This window comes from Apium graveolens, chromosome 3 (assembly GCF_009905375.1).
Source record: "Apium graveolens cultivar Ventura chromosome 3, ASM990537v1, whole genome shotgun sequence".
Lineage (NCBI taxonomy): Eukaryota > Viridiplantae > Streptophyta > Magnoliopsida > Apiales > Apiaceae > Apium > Apium graveolens.
In genome coordinates this window covers 91,954,115-91,980,770 of record NC_133649.1, presented here as the reverse complement: position 1 = coordinate 91,980,770, position 26,656 = coordinate 91,954,115, and the positions used below count along the sequence as shown (strand labels likewise).

Here is a 26,656-nt window from a genome sequence, read left to right as displayed (position 1 = left end):
CCGGTTCTAAACAATAGTCCTACCGATAGTCTTGCTGAGCCAAAGAGATTGTCATGCCAGTTCATTCTATTCGGCTGTTGGATTAAATAGAAGCAGAAGTCATTCATTAATTTTTCAATCATCCAACAAAAATAGAACCCGAGAACAAAAGAAAAAGGAGCAGAAAAATATTTCATCTCATCTGCAAACTTCAAGATCAATTTCTAGATTGTAAAGTTAAATCCAATCAACTAGAAATCTTTATCTTATTCTTGTGTAACAATCTAGAGGATCAAAATCCCTAGAACTTAATCTCAAATTGCGTTTAGCATTTGAATCTTTTTATTGCAAAAATAGAAAAAGTTCATGTCGAATTTATTCTAGATTTGTGATAATTAATTTGAGATTAATTCCTTGTAATCGATACAGTTGTTGTAACACCTTTCAAGTTTAATAATATTCTTATTTAACTTGAATTTTGTTTCACATTTTTTATTCCGCATTTATTCGATTATTCGGTACCGTTTGTATTCAACCCCCCCCCTTCTACAAACTCATTGGGACCTAACAATTGGTATCAGAGCCTTCTGATTAACGAACAAATCAAGATCCTACACTTTTGTGATTTTTCAACTCCTTGAATTTTTATTCATTCAAAAATTCATAATGACTTCATAAAAAGTTGGAACCGTTAAAATTCCACAATTTGATAAAGAGAATTATATTATGTGGAAGAAGAAGATTCTCTTGTTTTTACAAGTGACAAATCCCAAATATTCAAACTTGTTAAAGAAGGGGATAAAAACTCCGATGGTTATTGAACCGGAGGTGATAGTAGATGATGTTGTGATCACCAAAGCCAGAACCTATCCTAAAGATCCTGAAGATTTTACTCCTGATGAAAAGGAAGAAGCCTTTTTGGATGCCAGCCTTCAATTAATTTTAATTGATTCCCTTGATCCCTTGATGAACAGACATGTGATGAACTGTAAAAATTCCAAACATATGTGGGAAACTATTGAGGTGATCAATGAAGGCACAGAGGAAGTTAGGGAGAACAAGTTGGAGATCCTAACCTCTGAGTATGAACATTTCAAATCAAATCCAGGAGAAGGAATTACTGAAGTGTTTGAGAGGTACAATGCGTTGATCAACAACCTGAACATCAATGGAAACTTTTATTCAATCAGGGAGGTCAACAAAAAGTTCCTTTTAACACTGCCAACTCATCTTGAACATAGAATCACTGCCATTAGAGAAGCTAGAGATCTGAGTGAGATTTCTTTGGACAGGCTCTATGGAGTGTTAAAAACCTATGAGTTGGAGCAGATTCAACAGAAGGAAGTCTACGGGAAGGATAGAATGGTCAGCACATCTACTGCACTTGTAGCTGAAGGTCAACAACAATAGCAATCTGAACAATTGGAGAGAATGGTACAGTGTTCCAAGGCTGAGGAAAATATGTTAGTAGCAGAATATGATCCTCCTACTACAGATCAATCAAGTGATGATTTTTATTCCTTGGAAGAGCTGGAGCAATTGGAAGATGAGTCAATGGCCCAAATTGTCAAGAGATTCTCCCATGTCAGATTCAAGAGGAATCCCAAGCTTAAGTACAAGTTCCAACTATAACAAATTCCAGAAAGGTGGATCTTCATCCTCTAAAACCAGCAGTGGTGGATACAAAACAGGGATGGTTGATCGGAGCACCATTAGATGCTATAACTGCAATGAGTTGGGACACTTTGCCACAGAATGTAGGAAGCCAAAGCAAGTAAGAAAGAACTCTGAAAGGGCTTATCTGGAAAAGGGAAGAAGCTGGGATGATACTGACAGTGAAGATGAAGAAGAAGGAAATCTTGCTCTTATGGCTATTGATGGAAAAGCTTCATCGTCAAGAATAGAGGTAAAACTTTCTGATGCTGAAATGGTTTATCATCTAAGAGGTAACTTAGATTGTGCACGTCGTGATAATGAACTGTTAAGTTTACAGATCACAGACCTTGAGAAAGAGGTCAATGAATTAAGACTTGTGCACATTAATCAAGACAAATTAAAAGAACAAGTATCTTTTCTAGAGAATAGAGTTGACTGTTACAGAAAACTCGAAACTATTCTCAAAGACAAGATCACCGGTCTTGAGACTAAGGTTAGAGCCTACTTTAATTCTTGTTCGAAGGCTAAAGAGTTCTACAGTAAGCAAGCTGTTAATCAAACATCTGGAATAGGTTATGATTACAATGATGCTATTGGAGAATTAGGCATAAACTCCCCTCCTCGTGTCTGTGCTAAAGGGAGGGAAGTACCACATGTGCTTAAGGGTGTTGATGAACCCTCTATAAACCATCAATTGCTGAACCATTTGATGCGACCTCTTTTGTTATTCAGGAAGAAATATGTGCTGAAGATCATGCTAATTAGAAGGTTGTTTCCAAGTCAAGTGTGTCGAAAGTTCCAGTCAAAGTTGTGAAAGCAACTGAGACTAACTCAGACACACATGAGTTGGATAACAAAAATGCCATGTCTGCCATGCATAAATTACCTGCTATTAATCACTCTCATAAAGCATGTGGTGTTTCTAATTGTATATCTTGTGCTTTTAATATGATGTATGCTTATTTTAATGGTAAGCATGTTTCTAATGATAAGACTACTCCTCGTCAGCATGTGAATAACAAGAAGCATGATAGGTCTAAGACTGCTAGTCCTTCTAAGGCTAGAAAGGAGACATTTGTGCCTAAACTTAAACAGAAATTTGTTAAGGCTGTTTACAAGGTCAAATGTTCAGTCATTGAGAAAGTTGAGACAATTAAAATTAAAAATGTTGTTTTGCCTGACAAAGGACAGTTCTACAAGAATGCCGGGCCCAACCAAGTTTGGGTTCCGAAGAAGGGTTAATCCATTTGTGCTGCAGGGCATTAAAATAGGTAAAACCGGGAGTGTGGATTCTTGACAGTGGATCATCAAGACATATGACCGGAGATAGAGCCCTGCTATCAAATGTGGATTGAGAAAGCTGGCCCCCTGGTTACCTTTGGAGATAACAGCAAAGGTTTATCTGAGGGATATGGCTGTTTGCAAGCTGGATATGTTATCAGTGAAATTTTGAATAGTGTGCTAGGTTATTATCAGGAAGCAGTATCTAACATATAGCACCAGTGACGAGACTTGAGAATATTACGACATATCAGGCACCTGATGCACATTACACTTGGAATTGGACTCTAGTAAGATGTGTACAAGTGTACTCCTGGTTGGTGAGTCAAAAGAGGAAGTCAATGCACCTCAGTTCATGGACTTTGTAGTTGCAGATCTATTAGACTATGCAATCTCTTCTTCACAATCTCACTTCAGGTTGGTATGAACTAGTGTACTGCTCAAGCAATCGTCATATTTATAAATCTCTAATCACTAGGCACAATCATATTGTTTAACATGTGCAGTGAGTTTTAGGAGTAAATCAAACTTCTTTCTACGTTAGTGATTTCTTATTTCATGTAAAATCTTTTAAAATCACTATAGTACATTTTATCTCTCTATATTGCCATATGTTCTGTGATACAGGTTCAGTCTCCAATGACTTTCTTTCATTGACAGTCATGAGGTTGAAAACCCATAACATCTATCCCAGACTGTAAAGACAAACACAGAAACAGAACTAACCAACACTCTCTTACCACTAAATGTAGTATGAATGAGCGTGAGGGAGATAGTGCCTTGGTGCACCACATAAGGAAGGTTCTGTAGTCAACCCAGTAGCTCTGTCTCCTACAAAGATGAGTAGTATTTAAACCGAGACAACTGCTAACCCCCATACATCTTCTCAAAAAGATTTAATGGTTGAAAAGGCACAAAAACAGTTACTAGATTCATTCTCTCAACAGGGTGCGTCTATTGAAATTTGCCTGTCGGCCAAGGTATCCTATGTAGTGTCACCACCTCAAATATAAACAATTCTTAATGCACAAGGAAAGGTTACACACACAAAGGATAAGTTGACGGAAACAAGAGTTTCGACCATTTTAAGGTCAGATTCGATTGTTCAAGGTTCGTTAATGGACCAATTGCCTTTACAGGTGTTAGGAGAGGATACTGATCCAAAAGCCATATGTCAGTGGTCAGTGTCTACCTCCCCAGGCTTAAATCCCCTGGATGCATCTGCGGATAGTGGATCTGACATAGGTGCAGATCGGTAACTTGTTGACAATGATTCAGATATTACCTGATGAGTCACAAGGAAATGTCTTCACAGACATTAGAAGGGAACTTTGATCTTTATGCTAAATTCGTTGGATCATTGTTTACCTTCCCAGAATTCAAATCTGGAACCCTAAAAGGGAAACTAGCAACTTGTAGATTATGACTCAGATTCATCTGACGAGTTTAACAAGGATGGGGATTTGTGAACTCCCATTGCACCACCTGTGACCTCCTTAAGGATGGCTAAGGTGATTTTCCTTGCAGGTACAGCTGATTTTTGGAGCTATGAGAGGAGTGATACACTTGTGAGAATGAGTTTAAACACGAGTGGAGAGAAGAGTGAAACACATGTGAGGTACACTAAAACAGAATCACACACTCACAGTGAGGAAGTAAGAGAAACTACTTGTTATTTTTGTTCCAACCAAGTGAAATATAAGAACTCCTTCAGACAACGGCATACATTCCTTCTCTAAGGAGGAGATAAAAGCTTAAGAAATAGTTTGGAGGATTCCTCAACTAAGGGGGAGAAATAGCAGGGAGGAAGAAAAAGATCATATGTACACTACACCACACCATTGTTGTTTGTAACTACGGATCCTATTATACGGGAGAGGTGGTAAACACAAGGTGATTTTCTAGTAAGGGAAGAAGCTGTTTTCAAAAGGGGAGTACCATTGGTTTTTATCTGCGGATCCTATTGTACGGGAGAGGTGGTAAATGAAGGTGATCTTCTTTAATCAATTGATTCTCATAGGGGGAGAAGCAAGAGAGATATGGGCTTCTTAACAGGAAATGTGGTTGTATAAATGAAGATGGAACTACTTGAAGATATGTTCAGTCTAGAGGAACATCTACTTGGAATCTGGAAAATGTTAAATCTAGTCTAGAACTTTTCTACTATTTACTTTGTATTTCTTTTTATATCTTTTTCTTATTTGTTAGTTGAGTTATCCTCTAGGTATTTGTGTGTTATTGTCTAACAAACAAATAGGGGGAGATTGTAAGTCATATGTCATAGCCTATTTGTATATTCGAGGATTCAACTCAACTCAAATAAGAATGTAATAAGTAAATAGTGGATCTACCGTCAAAAGAGATCTCACAGATTAATATATGTCAAAGGATTCAGAAACAAGGTTCATCTACAGACTTGAGGAATTAATTCACTGGAAGAAGTTCAAGAAATTGATCATGTCCCAATGATATAAATCAAGAGTGTGGGTTTAATCAAGTGATAGAGATCTCGTCAGAGTATCATTAATTACAAGGATTTAATCTGAAGAAAATCAGAGTATCAAAGTCAAGACATGAAGAAACATCACGGAAGTTAGTCACTCATGAACCAGACAGTACATCGAGTGTCAACGTTGAAGTGGTGGAATTGATTCATAATTTTCAGTGATTTTCAGAAGATTTGCTGAAGAATGGATGTTGCTCAAGATTAGTATTAATTCTCTATTAGTTAATTAAGTCATATAATTTAATTAAGAAAATAAATTATATCTGCAAAAGATTAATTTATTTGATTAATTAAATTAATTGATTAATTAATTCTGAATTAATATTAAGAATTTTCAGAATTTAAATTGGTTTGAAAATCTGTTTTAATTCAACAAGACAACTGATTGTATTAGTATGACAATCGGTATGACAATCAATAGTCATACCGAAAGTCATGCTAATTCAGTTGATTGTCTTACCAGAATTATTATTAGATTAAAATCACTTATTAATTCAGCAAAAACAATCTGTTTGAACTACTATGACAATCGGTATGACAATTGATTGTCATACCAAAAGTCTTGCTAGTTCATTCTGATTGTCTTGCCAGTTCTAATCAATAGTCCTACCGATAGTCTTGCTGAGCCAAAGAGATTGTCATGCCAGTTCATTCTATTCGGCTGTTGGATTAAATAGAAGCAGAAGTCATTCATTAATTTTTCAATCATCCAACAAAAACAGAACCTGAGAACAAAAGAAAAAGGAGCAGAAAAATATTTCATCTCATCTGCAAACTTCAAGATCAATTTCTAGATTGTAAAGTTAAATCCAATCAACTAGAAATCTTTATCTTGTTCTTGTGTAACAATCTAGCGGATCAAAATCCCTAGAACTTAATCTCAAATTGCGTTTAGCATTTGAATCTTTTTATTGCAAAAATAGAAAAAGTTCATGTCGAATTTATTCTAGATTTGTGATAATTAATTTGAGATTAATTCCTTGTAATTGATACAGTTGTTGTAACACCTTTCAAGTTTAATAATATTCTTATTTAACTTGAATTTTGTTTCATATTTTTTATTCCGCATTTATTCGATTATTCGGTACCGTTTGTATTCAACCCCTCCCTTCTACAAACTCATTGGGACCTAACAGTAATGTATAAATAATAATATAAATGTTTGTTGTCGACGGCAATCGAAACTAGGAGATTTAGTTGTTTATGTGTTTAGTATTTGATCTAACGATGCTCATCATTCGATCCGTAAGATCTAACGATTATGGTTGTAAGGATAAAAAAATGAAGGCTTAATCAAATTATAAATTATACCTCCGATAATTATAGCTTGTATAGATAAGTTTAGTATAGATGATATAAGGGATTTAAGGCTCAAATCTCATCAGCAACATATTAAAATTATAATTTACAATATAAGGGAGTGTAAGATTCGATTACACCACCAATATATTAAAATTATAATTTATATAAAATATTATAATTGAAATAATTGTGTATCATACCGACTATATACTAGTTTTTATAAAATAAACAATGACAAAAGAAATAAGGTGTCATGTTTTCCTTGACCCCAAACAAATGCCCCCTAAAATTAAGCTACAATTTCATTTCTGTTGTAAAATACTAACTATATTATAACAATAGCTGGATTAAATGAAAGGGTTGAAGAGCTGATAAAAGAAGAATGTAAGCAGATGAGAGGAATGTTGCTGCTCGAAGGTGAATTTTTATTCGTCACAAACAAAGCTATTTATAGCCAAAATAAGAGACAAGCAAATTAAATTCAATGTGAAGATTTCCAGTCTAAGCCTAGCCTTACTATTTAATCTTTGACAATAACAATCAATTTACAACACTCCCCTTTGATTGTTATTTTGGAATGGATCATAGACTGCCTCGTTAAAACCTTGTCAAAGAAAAACCCAATGGGATAAAAACTTTGGCGAAGGAAAAAGAGTACAATCTCCCCTTTGAAAAACTAATCATTCTCCAAAATTTTGTTTTAACAAATCCTTGAATCGACGCATTCCAATATTATGTCGTAACTTCCCAAATGTTAAATTCGGTAATGATTTCGTGAATAAATCAGCAAGGTTGTCACATGATCGAATTTGTTGTATATCAATTTCACCATTCTTTTGAAGCTCATGAGTGTAGAAGAATTTTGGTGAAATGTGCTTCGTCCTGTCTCCTTTGATATATCCTTCCTTGAGTTGATCAATGCATGCGGTGTTATCCTCAAACATAATGGTAGGACATCTAGTGATGTCTGATAATCCACATGAATCCTGAATATTCTTGATGATAGATCGCAACCAAACACATTCTCTTCTCGTGGATCTAACACATATCCAGTTTGTGATTTACCAAAATGAAGATCTGACAAATATCCAGCGTCTGCATATCCAATCAACTGAGATGTCGAGTTTTTCGGGAAGAATAATCCAAAGTCTGTTGTTCCACGAAGATAACGGAATATATGTTTGATCCTATTCCAATGTCTGTCCATTGGAGCAGAGCTAAATCTAGCCAATAAATTCACAGCAAATGCAATATATGGCCTTGTATTATTTACAAGATACATAAGTGCACCAATCGCGCCTAGATATGGGATTTCAGGACCAAGAACATCTTCATCATCTTCTCGTGGTCGAAATGGATCTTTATCAGGCTCTAAAGATCTAACCACCATTGGAGTAGTCAATGGATGAGATTTTTCCATGTAAAATATGTTCAAAACCTTTTCTGTATATGTGGTTTGGTGGAGGAAAATTCCTGTTGACAAGTGCTCGACTTGTATCCCAAGACAATATTTTGTCTTTCCAAGATCTTTCATTTCAAACTCTGTCTTTAGGTATATGACAACATCATTAACCTCTGTAGATGTTCCTACAAGATTTATATCATCCACATATACAACAATAATCACAAAACCAGATTGTGATTTTTTGATAAAAACCCATGGAGAAATTTGGTTACTAATATACCCATTCTTTTACAAATAACGACTTAGTCTATTATACCACATACGACCAGATTGTTTCAGTCCATACAATGATCGTTGAAGTTTAATGGAGTATATATGATGAGGTTTTTTGAACTCATCCATTTTTAACCCTTCTGGGATTTTCATAAAAAATTCACTATCAAGTGAACCATATATGTATGCAGTAACGACGTCCATAAGACGTGTTTCCAAATTTTCTTTAGATGCCATACCTAATATAAAACGAAAAGTAATTCCATCCATCACTGGCGAGTATGTCTCTTGATAATCAATGTCAGGCCTTTGAGAAAACCCTTGTGCTATAAGTCGGGCTTTATATCTCATAATTTCATTCTTTTCATTTTGTTTTCTTATGAATACCCATTTATTCCCAACAAGGTTTACACCAATTGGTGTTTGGACAACAGGTCCAAATACTTCTCTTTTACGCAATGAGTTTAATTCTGTTTGGATTGCGTCTTTCTATTTTGGCCAGTCTTTTCTTTGACGGCATTCATCCACACTTTGTGGTTCAGGATCAGAATTTATGTCTACATCCAATGTTACGGAATACACAAATACATCATCAATTATGGCTTTACTTCGATCCCATAATTTCATATCATGCACATAATTCATTGAAATTTCATGATTGTTTAATCCCGTATCTTCAGGGGATGGAATCTCTTCAGGAGATAATACCACTTCAGGAGTATTTGCTTCTTCTGGAGCATGTGCCACTTCAGGGACAATTTTATTTATTTTTCTTTTTCGTGGTGCAACATCTTTTGCACCGACCGGTCTACCACGCTTCAGGCGTGGCTTTGATTCTGTAACCAATTCTTTAGTATCTGACTTTTGAATTGGTATATCTATTCTGGCTGGAGTATTTACTGCAGGTATATGAGATTTAGTTATATTTCTAGTATCGTTAAATGCGTCAGGCATTTGGTTTGCAATATTTTGCATATGGATAATTCTTTTAACTTCAAGTTTGCATTGATCGGTACGTGGATCTAGAAAATATAGTCATGTTGCATTCCATGATAGGTCAGGATTAAATTTATTCGAATGTTTATCTCCCCTTAAGAGAGGAAATATAGACTCGTCAAAATGACAATCTGCATATCTTGCAGGTAAATAAATCTCCAGTTAGAGGTTCCAGATATCTAATTATAGATGTGGAATCAAAACCAATGTAGATACCTATTCTTCTTTGAGCTCCCATCTTCGATCTTTGTGGTGGAGTAATCGGTACATATACCGCACTTCCGAAAATTTTGAAGTGAGAAATATTAGGAACTTGGCCAAGTACCAGTTGTAGCGGAGAATGTTGGTTGTAGGAAGTTGGCCTAATCCTAATAATATTAGCAGCGTGAAGTATTGCGTGATCCCAAATAGATGTAGGTAATTTTGTTTTCAATAACAGAGGTCTTGCAATAAGTTGGAGTCTTTTGATAAAGGACTCGGCTAGCCCATTTTGTGTATGTACATGAGGAACTGGGTGTTCAACTGAGATTCCTACAGACATGCAATAGTCGACAAAGGTTGTAGATGTGAATTCACCGGCATTATCTAAACAAATTGACTTAATGCAATGATCAGGGAATTGAGCTCGTAATTTGATTATTTGGGCAAGTAATTTTGCAAAATCATCATTACGAGTTGAAAGAAGGCAAACATGAGACCATCTAGTTGAGGCATCGATTAATACCATGAAGTACCTAAATGGGCCAGATGATGGGTTTATAGGTCCACATATGTCGCCTTGGATCCTTTCTAGAAAAGTTGGGCTTTCAAGCCGAACTTTAGTAGGGGATGGTCGAGTGATCAATTTTCCTAAAGAACATGCTGAACATGGGAGGTCATTGTTAGAAAGAACTTTAAAATTTTTAAGAGGATGGCCAGTTGAATTCTCTATAATACGACGCATCATAGAGACGTCATGATGACCTAATCTTTCATGCCAAAGAGTAAAAGATTTTGGATCTATGAGTTTGGAAGCAATGACATTGTGTGACTCAATAGTTCTAATTTTCATCATGTATAATCCTGAGGAAAGTGAGTGAAACTTTTCTAAGATTTTCTTGTTGCTAGAATTAGCGGAAGTAATAAGAAGATATTCGCTATCAGCCTCAGAGGTAGTTTCGATGTGAAAATCATTGAGTCGAATATCTTTAAAACTAAGAAGATTTCTAGTAGACTTACTAGAATATAATGCATTTGGAATATGTATATAGGTACCATTAGGTAGGACGAAACTAGCTTTTCCAAAACCTTCGATTATATTAGATACACCCGAAATCGTTCCAACTTGAGCTTCGTTTTTGGTTATATGGGTAAAATATTTTCGGTTTTGTAGAATCGTATGAGTTGTACCACAATCAGCAATGCATATATCTTCAGAATCCATTCTGTATATAATTAAGAAACATAATTTATTTGATAAGAACATAATACACTACATAGTTCAAAATAAAATAAAGTAAACAATACACACTACTATAGTAATTATATGAAACTAATCTTCAGCCTCCCACATGGGGGTTTCGTTAGGTTCATTCGGACCATTGATGCTTATTCCTCCAGTTGTGATTCTCGGGAAATCATCTATGTTATTATTGGCGAAATTTGTTTCTACCATTTTCTCTTTTGATTTTTGAGAAGATTGGTATAGATTAACAAGATGATTTGGTGTACGACAAGTACGTGTCCAGTGCCCATCCATGCCGCACCTATAGCAAACATTTTCAGTTTTTCCTCCTCGTGGTGCCTTTCTTTACTCTGTGATTCAGATTGCCACTTCCGATGACCATAGTTGTTATATGGACGAAAATGGCCGTGGCTCCGACCTCGTCCACGGTATCGACCTTGGCCCCGTCCACCTCTATACCCTCTTCCACGTACATTCTGCTGGAATGACATGTTATTTACTTCAGGTAATGGGGCAGATCCTGTTGGACGGGATTGATGATTCTTAATCACCAATTCATGATTCTGTTCAGCAATGCAATGAGGAGGGTTGATAGAAGATCCCCGAATTTAGTGAATTTGCGCTCTCTGTACATCTCTGCTAAGTTGATATTGTTGGGGTGAAAAGTTGATAGTGTTTTATCGATTTTTCTTTTCTCCGTAACTTTCTCACCGCACATAATAAGCCTAGAACTTATTTTGAACAAAGCAGAGCTATATGCTCGGACACTGTTAAAATCTTGAATTCTTAAATTAACCCAATCATTTTCAGCTGCAGGGAGATAAACTAGTTTCTGGTGATCGAATCTATCCTTTAGATTTTCCCATAAAATAAAGAGATTCTCAACTTCTAAGTACTCAGATTTTAGATCTTCATGCATGTGGTGTCGGAGAAAAATTATAGAGGTAAAGTTTTCTTTATCCGTGGATTTATTTTCTGCCTTAATTGTGTCGCTTAATTTTTTTGAACCCAAATGCAACTTTACATCTTGTACCCATGATAAATAATTATCTCCAGAAATATCCAAGGCAACGAACGATAAGCTTGTAATATTTGTCATACTAAATCTGAATTAACACGAAAATTATTAAGTTTAATTCATCAATGTAAATATTACATAAAATCCTACTTAATCGGGTGCGTTAACAAGTACGCAATAATCAGTGTATGTATCATTATTATCATTGTTATTATAAACAGATCTATATATAAAATGACAAATGGATTTTCACCCGCCATACGGACGTCTGCGTATGTAGGTTATCTCCGACCAATAATAAATTAAAGTGGACAATCATTCTCAGTTTCGGTAGGGCTTCGTGCTGATAACGTGTTGTAAAATACTAACTATATTATAACAATAGCTGGATTAAATGAAAGGGTTGAAGAGATAAAAGGAGAATGCAAGCAGATGAGAGGAATGTTGCTGTTCAGAGGTGTATTTTTATTCCTCACAAACAAAGTTATTTATAGTCAAAACAAGAGACAAACAAATTAAATATAATGTGAAGATTTCCAAGTCTAAGCCTAGCCTTACTATTTAATCTTTGACAATAACAATCAATTTACAATAATTTCATGTAAAGTAATAATTCCATAATTATATATATATATATATATACTGTATAATGTATATGATTACAAAATTTAATTCTTATTAAAATATGAATCTATTGTAGCTTGTTTCTTCTTTCCACCAAAGCCAAAATTAATCTCGTCCTTGACTTTATGTAAAGTAAAAATAACTCCTGGTATGTTTTGCTCGTGTTGTAACAAGTAATTGTTCAAAGTGGTGAGTGCTTGAAATGCTTCCTTTGATGACACGCTTGGGATGACATTGCTATCGTCGGGTTCAGGATCAGTCCCTTCATCAGTGCTCATTACCGACTCAATGATTTCTTCATCCGTAGGTGATTCCATAACCGCATCATTCTCGTTTGGATAGTTTGGATATAAGTAATCATAATAAAAGTAATTTTAGATCAAATACATTGCATGTGATTAATTCTAGTTTTTATACGTACATTATATATTATACTGTACCACGTAAACATAAAAATTCGGTAAAGTAATAAAATATTACTTTATCGATAAAGTAATAAAATATTATTATATCGATAAAGTAATAAATTCGGTAAAGTAATATTTTTTCCCGGTCCCAAGGGTATTACTTTAAAGAGGTTTAACTGTATGTACATAATTTTAAATTTCTTAATGTCCCAATGCAAAAAACATACCCATATAAAATAGAAAAGGAATAACGTTTTTTTACATTTAATTAATGTATACAACATTACCATTTACCACTACTAAAAAAACCATCCAATAAAAGACAATTATTTTTTACAGGAATGAAAGACAATTTTTATTTACTGCAATAGCCCAAACGACAACGACTTTGTAATATCAACGACAAACGGTCTCTGAATCTCACCTGAAAATCTCTCTCTCTCTCTGAACTCCGATCATCTCCACTCTCTATCCTCTATACATACACACAACTATATCTCCCTACATATCTATATGTATATTATCGATCTAGTAAGGACATGAACGTGATTGGCGCAAGTGCGAGTCGCGCATCGCCTCGTGGCGACAGAACTGGAGCTTCCAAATTACACACTGAATCATTCAGCATTGAAGATAATCATCATCTTCTGAATCGTAATAACATTAACAATAGTAATGACGATGTTCAATTGTCTACAAGAGATGTTGATTTAGATAGAGATAGAGATCCAATTATCAATGTGAATGATGATTCGACACAACACAAGCTATCGGTTACCACAAAGTCTGTTTTATCAGCTGCTGATATACTTAAGACTTTGTTTTTTGTACTCGTTTGGTATACTTTCAGCTTGTTTTTGACATTGTAAGTCTACTTTTCGAGCCTCCTAGATAACAAGTTATTGACATTGTAAGTTTACTTTTCGAATTATAGGCTTCGATGTTTGCAAATTAATTTAGGCTACAAATTTTGAAAGCTGTATTATCGAGATCAGTGATACGTATGATTGATCGTTCAAATGATGTACTAACTGAGTTTGCTTAAAATTTAGTGATTTGTATCAATTTGTACTGATATGACGTGGATTTATAGCTGGTTTGTTGAATTATGTTCAATTGTGTTCACACTCGCACACATTTATGTGTGTGTTTGTCCAACTGATGTACTAACTAATTTTGCTTACAGTTAGGAAAAAGTGATTTGTAGTATGGATACTCGCAATCGCAATCTGTAGTACTATGATGTGCGATTTATAGCTAGTTTGTTGAGTAATGTTCAATTATCTTCACACTTACACACTTACACCTTATGTGTGTATTCATCCTAAATAATGTACCAAATAATTTTGCTTACACATAAAAAGTAGTGATTTGTATTACGAAGACTTGATAGTACTATGACGTGCGATTTGAAGGCTAAAGTGGCTTGTAGTGGAAAATGATGTTATGGATATATGAGTTTCATTTTTGTAGTTAATTTAAATGTTTATTTTGTATGCTGAAGGTACAATAAGACTTTATTGGGTAAAGATATGGGAACTATGACGTGCGATTTGAAGGCTAAAGTGGCTTGTAGTGGAAAATGATGTTATGGATATATGAGTTTCATTTTTGTAGTTAATTTAAATGTTTATTTTGTATGCTGAAGGTACAATAAGACTTTATTGGGTAAAGATATGGGAAAGTTTCCAGCTCCTCTTTTGATGAATACATTCCACTTTGGGATGCAAGCTATTTTGTCAAAGGCTATTACCTGGATTTGGTCGAGTAGGTTTCAACCTCCTGTAACTATGTCATGGAAGGATTATTTTATCCGAGGTACACATCGCCTATAAACATTTTCTGCTAGTTAAATTTATGTATAATTAGTTGTAAATACTTTGTTGAGTTTGTGATGTTATCTCTTGCTTTATTAACTAATATGTGAAAATTTCTCACGGGTTTCTTGTATAATAGGAGAAGTTTAGAAAGGAATCAGTCATATTACCTCCCCAATCTTATGCGAACTTTGCTTCTCTTCCCTCCATTTTCTTGTAATGAAATAAAATTATAGCTTTCAAAAGCCAGGAGCACATACACTAAATTTGATATGTATTCTGTTCACTAAAGGATTGTAAAAAAAAACTTAAACGTGTGTTTTACTACATGTAATGTAGATACTGCTCTGGTGTACATAACTTAAATTTTTTTTTTTGCCATCACCCATTTACTGTGATGTTATATTTTGACCTAAGTTACCCTTGCTCGGGTACGGGTGTCGGATACGGGTTTGATTCCAAGTGTTGGACTCTTAGTTTTAAAAAAAATTAGGATTCGTGGATATGAATTCAAAATTGGACACAGATGCGGGGATTCAGCATATAACCGTCACATAAGTGAAATTATATTGACTTTTTATACAATACATTTGTAAATTTGTGTCTTTCTACCACATAAGGTAAACATATACATAATTGTTTATGTCTTATTTATAACACAATCAGAAGGATAACATGAAAATAGTAATCTATCGACATCCCTCCCTATAATTAAGAGGATTAAGTTGTTGTGAGGCCTTGGAAATCATTTTCAACTATATTTCTTAAGGTTTAAGTGTCCGATTTTTATATGAAGGACCTGACTTAGATCCAATACCCACACCTATGTCATGTCCGCCGGACACGGGTATCAGTGAAAAATTGAAGAGTCCGGGTAACTTAAAATTTGACATATATTTTTGGTACACTTCACCGCCCTTGGTATGTTCTCAACATTATGCTAAGTGATGGAGAATAACCGCTAATTTTATGGTTTGGTCGAAAGCTCTCGCAAGAGATTTTCAAAAAACAACGATATATTAATCTCAATAATAAAATGGAACTCCTATATGTAATTTCTACTTTCTAATTAAAATAAAACTCTTAAAAATATATTATGAATAATAATAAAACTAAACTTGTTCTAAAATATTTTAAATACCGCACCAAAGCCCATTGTACTACTTTGAAATACTTTTTTTGAACTTTTTGACTCGCGATACTACATCATTTCTCCTTAGGTTAACTCGACTTCGTTGAGGTAATAGTATTCGTATGAGCACAATATAACACCAAAAATTGTTGTACTAATGGCATGTAAAAACAAGCACAAGCAACCATTTGAAATGTTGGTGGAATTTAACAGCTTGTCAACTAATACGATTGCTTAAACTAGTGGTCACATATTAGTGTAGTACGTCTTAATAGCCTTGAGATCTTTTACATATTTGTTGATTGCATGCAGTCGCTTTGAATAGGTATGCATCTTGACCCTTATATGATACGTAAAATGGCCATGATCTTCATATGAGCTACACTACCAAAAATTGAAATTGGCCTACACCTTCACCCCTTAGTATCACATTTAAGCCGTAGTCTCCCTAAAATTATTGCATTAGCTATTACTTGAGAGCAATGCCATGAATACAAGATTGCTCCATTATGCTGTGTGGGGCCGCCAGCAATTTACTCCACAATAGTATGGTATTGTCGGGCCGAACTCGTACATATTTGTTTTTGGACACATATTAAAAGTTCTCATACTAATGGAGTTGTTGACTGGTTTATTAACTAGAAATCTATCCCTCCCACAAACAATGTGCGACAATTTCCAACAATATCCCTTGATGTAGGAGAATTTTCGGTGCATATCGAGGGTGTGATGAATGCGAGAAGAGCAAAGACATGATCACGCTGAGGACTGTATGGTCACGCTGCTGGACAATAAATAATAGCATGATCAATTTGCTGGATTGCATGACCATGCCAAACCTGAAACACTTATTGAGTATCATGATGGGAGATTTTACATGCTCATGCTCAAACCTGCATGAGCACGCTACTTTTAATTATTACTTGTTTGTAATAAAGATTTGTTTTTATTTTGTTCTATTGTTTTAATCCCTATATAAACAACATCACGATGTAACGAATAAAGATATTTTATTGAAATAAAAACCCTAAGGGGGTGTTTGGTTCGCGTCGAGGAAAGGGAATGGAATCCAGAATGGGAAATGAGGAGTTAGGAAATGAATGATTCTGAATTGCTTTACCCCTTTGGTTGTAATTCGGAAACGGAATGAAAAATTATATGATTACTTTTATATATGATTTTTTAACATCATATAATTTCAAAAAATTCATATGCATTTATATTTTTAATAGTATAATTTATTTACATTTTAATAAATTAATATAGTTTATTATTTAACAATATCATTATTTTTAAATAATTTGACATAATAATTCTATCATTTTTTTTAATTTTACAATAAATAAATTATAAATTAATATTATTTTGTAAAAATAATATATATGTTAATTTATTTTTAATGATATAAAATTCAGATTATAATTGAAAACGAAAAAGAAATGATGAAAGTGAATACAAAAACCCATAGGGGGTTGGGAATGGATTAAGAGGAATATTGGGTAAAAGTAAACCTAAAAAGTGTCAAAGGAAATGAAACATTTTATAAAACAAACAATAACAAGTCAATTGTTTCCCTTTCCCTTTGTTGATTAACCTCAACCAAACGCCCCCTAAGAGTTTTCTGTTATTTTTCTTATGGATTCAAGAAATCCTTGTGGATTCAAGGTATTAAAGGATTTCTCGTGTAAGAGTCCTTACGAGGATTAACGCTTGCTTTTCTTCCGTGCTGCGTCATCCCTCTTCACACATCGGGGTCAACACCTGCCGAATCTTCCTTCGCACCGCGTAATCTGGCTCCCCCCTCGACTGGAAGTGCACTTGTCTCTATGACCCCCATACGCCCATACTGGAAAGGCTCCCACAAACGACTTGGACAACTCCCAGTATGATGCAAACTAATAGCAAGCATCATTTTCCTGTTCATTAGGCTACACAACTTTGCTCGATTATTTAAATGGTCATAATGATCCACCCTGCAACAGTCTTCTTAATGAAGTCATTTATAGCTTTATCACGGCCTATGCCAACACAAGCATTCTATTGAACAGCAAAGCCACCAGATTCCTATACTCAAAGTGTAACCTCATTTCATCTTATCTGTGTATTGGACAAAGATTGAAGTTTCATGCATCTTTTATTCTCATTGTATGAATTATTAAAATCTTTCAATCTGCTAAGTGATAATTAGCGGAATAAATTTTACACCCCACATATGTAGTGTCTTGAGTTTGTGGCTTTCTTTGGGCAGAATGTCACTTCAGAAGTTTTTTATGATTTCATTCGGCATGAAATTGTATTGCTCTTAACACTGCTTGTATAGAAAGAATTCTGCGGTGGAGATGGAATAAAACATTAACATGGCCTTTGAAGGCTCTTTTAGTACTCTTTCATTAATCAAGCACTATTGGGAGAGCAATAAGTGAAGTGTAAATCGGTTTCCAACAATTAGTTCGTAAAAGCAGAGTAGTTATTGGTAGATGCTTTTGTCCTCGGGATAATCTTAAAGTCTCGTCTGATCTCAAATCTGCAAGATTTTTATACGATACTTTACCTGCTGTAAATTGTTTTTAAAAACTCCACATCAATAGCTATCATCTAGATGCTCTTAAGTTCGAGCTAATTGCAGTTTCAACAGAAATCACACACTAATTATAAAATTGATATATGTTAGTTCAGGTGCTTAACCTCTTGAAATATTTTTGATGGTTTTCCTGCTCCCCCGCCCCACAATGCAAATCTGACGACCTATGTTACCCGAATTTTAGAAGTGTCCTATAATTAGACTCTTTTTGTTGAAATTTGGTGTCCTAGTATTAGACTCTTTTTGTTAAAATTTGTGCATTTCCATGCCCATATCCAAGTATTGAGTGTCTGAAACAGGTACCTAAAGTAAAATAAAGGATCCTGGTAACATTTTTCATGACCATAAATTGAACACGCCAAGGACTAAGGAGTGACTTTCTTCGTAATTCGTAAACAAAGGAAGTAATAGTCAGGCAGATAAAGAGTAATGAACTAAAAAGATTGAAGCAACAAAGAAAAAGTTATTAGTCATTCTTTTTTTTTTTGCTAAATTAAGTTATTAGTCATTCTAATAACTGTGCTTATCTATATGATCTCTTCATACTTGACTTTTTTTGACTTTTATAACAACTAATGCTACAGATGGACTTTGCTTTTCACAGTTGTACCAACAGCTTTCGGAACGGCACTGGATATTAACTTAAGCAATGCGTCTCTTGTTTTTGTTTCTGTTACATTTGCCACAATGGTTGGTGATTTTATTGTAAAATCTAGTAGTAGTATAATGCTGTTTTTTGTTATTTTTTTTCCCAAAAATTTGAATTAATTTTTTAAAAAAAAATGTTTTGCATCGCTTTTAGTGCTAACATTTTGCATCGCTTTGTCTTTTGCAGTGTAAATCTGCATCTCCAATATTTCTTCTTCTATTTGCTTTTGCATTCAGGTAAAAGAGTTCACAATTATGTATTTTTGTACATGTAGTTCATATAGTTTTTTTTTGCTTTTAAAATTACTTCCAATGTGAACAATGTTAATGCCTTTTGGAAATGATAAGTTTGAGACTTTGGTTTGAAATTGTTTACTTATTGAATTTGCTAGGTATAATGCCAATTTATTGTACCTATTTCAGTATAAAAATGATGCTTTTCCTTGTAACAATCACTTCAATGTGGTTTTTGAGTGAAGTCGTTTCAAGTTTCAACATAAGTTCACCATACTTTTTCTCACTATTAACTTTAAACTTCTTGTGTAAGGTTGGAGTCTCCAAGCATAAAGCTCTTGATCATCATCTTAGTTATATCTGTTGGAATACTGTTAACAGGTTGGTTGTTGACTTAATTTCTTTGAATATTATTATCAACCGTTTGTTCTGTTTTGTTTTTTGTCAGTTGATGCAATCAGGTTTCTGTTCACTAGGATTATGGGTTATATTAGTTGCTTACCTAAACTACTTCAAGGGTCTACTCTTTCAGTGCTACATATTTGAGATTCCTTATTATAATTTCTTGATATGTATCTTTTTTTTGTGATTGAGAACGTACCGCACTCCTGATCTGTAACTCTGCAACTTTCCAAGATGGCAGTTCTGCTACTACAACCAAATATTTGCAATATACGTTTAGGATTGAGAGAAATAAAGGATATTTATAGTGAAGGCTAGATATTTCCTAACTTATTACAACTATCCCTACCTAACCAAATATTTCATATAAATGGTTAGTTCAGTTATCTGGTGTGAAGGGGGAAACTATGTATACAGAGAGGAGTGTAATGCTAATTTAGTATCAACTCTAAGTATTCTCTTGCTACTTTGACCTGTATTCTGTTGACTTCTTCAGTTGCAAAGGAAACAGAATTTCAGTTTTGGGGTTTCATTTTTGTTATGCTTGCTTCTGTTATGTCTGGCTTTCGTTGGACAATGACTCAAATCCTTCTTCAGGTATATTGTACATGACAATGTTACTCTTTATTTGACATCTTACTCCATTTTTTTTTGTTTTCTGTATGTATAGATAATTGTATGTATGTTAGTTTTTATATTCTTCTCAAGATGACTTAAATTATCTACTTTTTTGGGTTGGATCATTTGTACCTGCTGTTTCCATGTCCGATTTAAAGAAAGAAGTATATGGTACGCTCAAAACTTCCTATCCTGTGCATGTTGTAGTTTGAAATTGGAAAGCTCATATTCATATTTTACAGCTGCTTTATTGTTGAATTTGCACAACTCTGGACTCAAATATTACTTGAAAAAGCTAAATACCAATCGTACAAATTTGGTCTCCAGGTTTTCAGATATATCTAAATTGCATTATCACGACCAGGTTTCATATAGGCATGAAATCTTCCTTTCTTTAACCAGCAATTGAGTGATGTAATCAACCATGTCTCTGCTATAACTTGGGTATATGTTAGTTCTAGAAAATTACGGACACTTACCCACTAAATAAGTTTTACCCATAAATACAATTTGTCAATTGAGCTGTAGTACGCAATTTAATTTTTTTTGGTCGTCCCATATTGCTGAAAACTTTCTACCATTTTCTTTAAATTTGTTGATATCAGAGATAATTTGCTGAAAACTTTCCACTATTTGCTTTTATTATGTTGATATGGGAGGGAGGGAAGTAGAGAGAGGGAGAGGGAAAGAGGGTTAATAAGCATCTTTAAACTGTTGATGTTGTCTTCTTTATATAAAAACAACCTTATTTAGCAATAATATATGTGATGCCTTAACAGGTATCTTATCGTGTTTCTTCAATTGGTTGTGCTCAGGTCTGAAAAATCCCCTGACGCTAATGAGTTATGTAGCTCCAGTTATGGCAGTCTCAACTGGTATACTGTCTCTCATATTTGAACCATGGGATGACTTCAGTAAAAATGTTTACTTTAATAGCTCATGGCATATTACTCGTAGTTCCTTGCTGATGCTTTTTGGTGGAACTCTGGCCTTCTTCATGGTGTGAATCCTTTTCTTTTTAATTTAATTTCCTGGATTTTTTGGTTAACTGAAAACTTTTCTTTACTTAATTAGCATTAAAAAAAGGGTTCTTTGTTTTCTTCTCGTTCTTTCTAGCAGGTTATCTCTTTCAATTATTCATCAAAGTTGTGAATATTATTTCTTGTTATTCTTTCTGTGTGTGTAGTGTACCTATATGTGCGTGTTTGTGTGTGTATAGAGGGGGAGGGAGAGGGAGAGGGGGTGGGGACGGGAGACTGAGAGAGGTACACTTACCTACAACATACAGACGTTGTTCTTCGTTATATTTGCTACAGAGCTTTGTTCCATTTCTTGCAGGTATTGACTGAATACATTCTTGTCTCTGTAACTAGCGCTGTGACGGTGACTATAGCTGGAGTTGTTAAGGAAGTTGTCACTATATCGGTATGAATGTTTGAATTGGTGTTGCATTATAAGACATTTTCAAAGATATCTGGCATTATAAATACTTCTAGCTGCAAAGATAAAGAAAGTTTATGTATAATAGTCTGCTTTAGTAAGTAAAATACTATCTCATTGACATATCTTCTAATTATCTTGAAACCTAGAAACCATCATAGACAGTGTGGGATACAATAAGTGAAAACACTATGCGAAATTGAATTGCATAGATTTTGGATTTAATTTTCGGTGCCTTGTACAACTATATGTTATTCACAAAATTGGGTGAAAAGTACTCAATAATTTGGCACTTTTGAATCATTTGGTCTTTGTATAAGAGTGTGACATAATGAGTAGGTACTTTTGGCCAAGTGTTCTGATTTTTGTATAGAATCCCGTGATATGTGTGAAATTAGGTTTCTAGTGTGAACACGGAGGGTGGGGGTCCCATTTATCACATATTCTGCTTAACGTTTGCTGTAGACCATCACCCTTTCCATATGGTCCCGGTCCATGACATACGCTTGTTTCAGCACACAGTTCGTGCTTATTAACAACGTTACGTGTACAATCAGCGTTTTTGGTGTACACATAGGGGGTTCCCATTTATCATGTAGTGATACAGAATGCTATAGCATACGTTTTCTGTGGACGATCACCCTTTCTGTATGGGTCCCCATGTCTGGCATATGTTTGTACAGCATACTGCACCGTGCTTATTAACCGCGGTACGTGTGTTAAACTAGTGTTTCTAGTGTGAACACAAGGGGGTCCGTTTATCACGTACCACATTTTTTACCACATTATGGTATGCTACAAGTCTATATAACATACAATTGATTTGGCCACATAGCTTAAATTTACCAATTTAACCATCTGAATTATTATAAAAAAATAATTACAAACCTAATTATAAATATCTAAATATAGATTCAACAAAAGTATGAGCTAATTTTTATATTTTAATTTGAAAGTTCATAAGGTAGAAATTAGACAGGAAGCTTATATTGATGGTGGAGAAGCCCGCTGAGATGAGAAATTTTACCAAAAAAAATATTCTTAGAGATCTGCTTGCTAAGTGGAACTAAATTTCAACCTTGGATTGTTTCTCTAAGAACTTTCTTGCTGGTTGTACTTAAAGTTACATGTTCCTTGGCTAATGCAATGCTTCTATTTAATCCAAATGGAACAAGGATGAAATTTTTGAAGGAATTTACAACTGATTGTGACATTTTTGCAGATGTCATAGAAATTTGTGTGTTTGTATGTATGTATATTACTGATGATGAATGAGTGAGTGAGGCGTTTAGTTTCTTTAACATGAAATGTACCTTTCCACTAGCTTCATATTATTAGTCTAAAAATGAGATGCATCTAATATTGGTTTTGACCATCTATTGTATTGTTCATTCAGGTTGCTGTTTTTTACTTTCATGATGAATTTACGTGGTTGAAAGGGTTTGGACTCATCATAATTATGGTTGGTGTCAGTTTATTTAATTGGTACAAGTAAGTGATCAGACATCATGTATTATTTTGAGAAAATCCCTTGTTCATATGCCTTTTGTTCTTCATTATTTTAAAGCCATGGACCTGTTTTTTACATGTTCAAATATGTGGTATACATTATTCGTTTTGATTTAGTAAAAATTATATTTAGTTATTTATAGTGTTGTCTTCTTTTAGGTTCTAAATGTAGAGTAGCGAACAGGGTACCATTAGAAAATCTCTCTCCCGCCCCAAAAAAAAGTAAAAAAATAGAAAAAAATATCTTCGCTCCTAACAAGTTTCATATTTCTTTTTCTACCAGAGTGCCTTCTTTTTCTACCCGGAATTTTTTTTTTTTTTCAGAATAAAAGTCAGTAGACTGTCTAGGAGTGACAATTTTCAAAATTGACGCAACCAATCCTTGTATATCTTGCATACTTTTTTCAGATCTGAACCCTCAATAGTCCTGAATTGCATTACTGGTACTATTACTGATATTGCTAAGAAACTTTAAACTAATACTGCATCTGCACGACAAACTTAAATAGAAAAAAGAAATGCTTCTGTCCAAAGATGTATTTTTGGGCATATAACATTACTATGGAGATAAAAGTACAAAGCTGCACATATCTTATATGCTTCTACAGAGGCTCAACCGTTGACAATTTATAAAATCACTGCTCTCTATCAGGCTTCTTGTTCACACAAACTGCTTATGAAGCCAAGGTATAATGAGGTTACAGGAGAGTAGAAGGTTCACTTTACTGGGAGTAGGTTATTGTGTTTTACACTGCTAACACTCTGAAGTGTCTAATAGTCCAATTCCAGTCAAACCAGTCGAGAATTTCCTCTCAAGGACCTTGGACAGACTAGGGTCAAAATAAAAACCAGTTTCGAATGATTAGAATCTTGAATATCCTAATATGCCGTTGTAACTTTCTGATAGCAGTATAAGTTACAGCAGCAGCAGCAACTTTTGTGCAACCTGTTTACCTTGAGCACTATTTTATCCTGTTAGTCTGGAAATATCGGTTGTATTGATAATGATAAAATAGTAACCGGAAATATCCGTTGTATTGATTATGATAAAATAGTAAGGGAAATATCTAGTTACATGATTTAGAAATGTAAGTGTCTGACACTGTCTTGATGCATTAGTATTAGCCAGAGGCTTCATTTGAGTTCAGTACTCAATTAGAACACATTTTTGTTGAGATTGTGTGAAGTCATCAGACCAATAAAATCAAATAATTATGCCCCAGTTTTTTGTGACAGTGAAGCAAGTTGATTCTTAATCCATATTAACATATGAGTGTTTATGTGTGCGTGTCTGTGTTTCTGCGTCTCTCTCTCTCTCTCTCTCTCTCTCTCTATATATATATATATATATATATATATATATATATAATATACTCCCAGCCTTGCTTAACCTTGGTTTGAATGAGATGCTGAATTGGTCGAGTTGTACTGGCTAGTTTTCAAAATATTATTAATTGAGGCCCTTGGGTGTTAATTAATACTACTTTTAAACTAGTGGCACATCTTTAAAGTGTGTAAAATCATGAGCACCAACTGATATGTTTGTATGTTTTCTCTGGACCATTCAGATACCAAAAGCTACAAAAGGGAGAATCAAGTGATGATGAATTGTCAGGATCTTCAACAAGTAGTCCTGCAAAGTATGTTATTCTTGAAGAGATGGATGATCAAGATGTTGGGCAATGAATACTTAAATAATTTTCATGTGAGTTTACTGAACTTTATAGATACAAAGGAGTTTCGTCACAGGCAGTCACAACCACAACCACACATCTTACGGGAAACACATTTAACCCAATTCATATCTGCACATCTCATCTCATCTACGTTTTACAATTCAAATCGTTGCGCCAATTTGGTTGTATATTTTCTTTTTCTGAGTTTTATTTCCAAATGTGGACCGGTGTAACTTATGTTACTATAACTAATAGACAGACTCATTCATTTAGTTAATAAGAAACTTTAAAATCTGCAGAGAAAAGTACTTTATAACAAATTGAAATGAATTAGTACTTACTCTAACATATCAGTAATGAATAACTGTAGTTACTCCAAAAATTCATTCTTGAAATGCAAAACCATAATATTTTCCTTAGAATTGGTGATATTGACTTGTAGTCAATTAGCAAAAGAAATCTTTAATACTGACAAGAAATTCAATATTTATATAAGTGGTATGCCTTCATAGAAATATCGGTAGTGCTTCTGGAATTGTTCCTTTTCAAAAAATTTATGAATCTTTACTTGTAATTACTATTGTAACCATTATAAATTATCATATATACTCTAATTAGAAAAAAGACAAGGGTAAGTTTATACGAGATGAATATTGTAAAGTACCAAAGTTTAAATAAGATGTACTTACTATACAGGGGTTTGTTCATAATGTAATAGGACATCTGCATGGAACAATGCCATGGCTTATAATTTTTGGCATCTAATGCGGAATTTCCATCTAAAGTCTCCGGTAACAACCATGCTACCTAAATTTAAGATTAGATGAATAAAATGAGAGTGCGGTGAAATATGAGCACTTGCCATACTGGGCCATATTCGTCCGGGTGTTAAAATTCAGGAAAATCTTGGTTTAAACTAGAGTATCACTGAGTACTCAATTTGTCTGATTGCTACTTTTATGTGACTTCTGTTTTAAATGGCTATTTCAGATATGTTTTTCATCTCTTTCATTTTGATTATTATGCCCTTTGATGCAAAAAATATCAGGGGGTTTCAGTTATTCAAAAGGAACGTTCTTCTACCTTTACCTGCCGAATATGTTAATATGGAGATACTGGCTGCTTTAAAGGAGGGACAGCGACCTTGGTTTCTCAAGTTTTATGTTGTCTTCACTGATAATATAGGAGTTATACAATTTCACGGCTATTAAAGAATCAAATGTCATTAGCTGCAACCCTCTTGCATGCAGCGGATTGAGCGAACTTATATGTAACTGATCAATACTGCATGTCTCTGTATATCACAAAAATGGCCATTATATGGGGTTTTAATATCATCTCAATTTCGACAGTAGTTTTTATAACCAGTGTGAGGAACCAATGTGTAAAAGATTTTTGATTGTAGTGTACATTAGTTTATAGGCAAAGCTCATTTATTCTGTCTTCTCTATATTTTGTGTCAAACTCCCTTGTATTTATTCTTGAAGACTTTCCCTTTAAAACTTTCAGTTTTTGTTGCCAAGTTATGTGGAAACTGGAATGTTCAGTGATGCACCAGTAACCATAAAATGTATGAAGTTAACTAGGTGATCTAACTGCTACTGGCAAGTAACAAGTTCACCAAAAGCTGCCTACAAAAATTCTGATATCATGATAAGGTCTCCAAAATTTTAAAATGTGAGGACAAGGACTTCTCAGGATCAATCAA

The 26,656-nt window shown here is 34.3% G+C and overlaps 2 protein-coding genes across 4 annotated transcripts; one reads left to right on the top strand and one right to left on the bottom strand.

The window, feature by feature from the left end:
- Window positions 1-11,389: 11,389 nt before the first annotated feature.
- Window positions 11,390-12,801, bottom strand: LOC141714433 (uncharacterized). Its single transcript, XM_074517952.1, has 2 exons — window positions 12,656-12,801; window positions 11,390-11,948 (listed from the first exon to the last, which is right to left on the bottom strand). The coding sequence occupies exons 1-2, from the start codon at window positions 12,799-12,801 to the stop codon at window positions 11,390-11,392; spliced, it is 705 nt and encodes a 234-aa protein (XP_074374053.1).
- A 444-nt stretch (window positions 12,802-13,245) lies between these two features.
- On the top strand, window positions 13,246-26,456 carry LOC141712599 (putative sugar phosphate/phosphate translocator At1g06470). 3 transcript variants are annotated; one of them, XM_074515596.1, is made up of 12 exons: window positions 13,246-13,756; window positions 14,540-14,709; window positions 19,026-19,111; window positions 19,257-19,306; window positions 19,617-19,684; window positions 20,202-20,302; window positions 20,482-20,494; window positions 21,139-21,323; window positions 21,662-21,748; window positions 23,160-23,254; window positions 24,841-24,977; window positions 25,997-26,456. In XM_074515596.1, exons 1-11 carry the CDS (start codon window positions 13,431-13,433, stop codon window positions 24,956-24,958), a joined length of 1,299 nt encoding a protein of 432 aa, XP_074371697.1. In that variant the 5' UTR covers window positions 13,246-13,430; the 3' UTR covers window positions 24,959-24,977; window positions 25,997-26,456. The 3 variants fall into 3 exon arrangements, with proteins under 3 accessions (XP_074371697.1, XP_074371696.1, XP_074371698.1); XM_074515595.1 differs by having other exon boundaries at window positions 21,103-21,323; XM_074515597.1 differs by lacking the exon at window positions 13,246-13,756 and having other exon boundaries at window positions 14,546-14,709; window positions 19,006-19,111; window positions 21,103-21,323.
- Window positions 26,457-26,656: the final 200 nt, after the last annotated feature.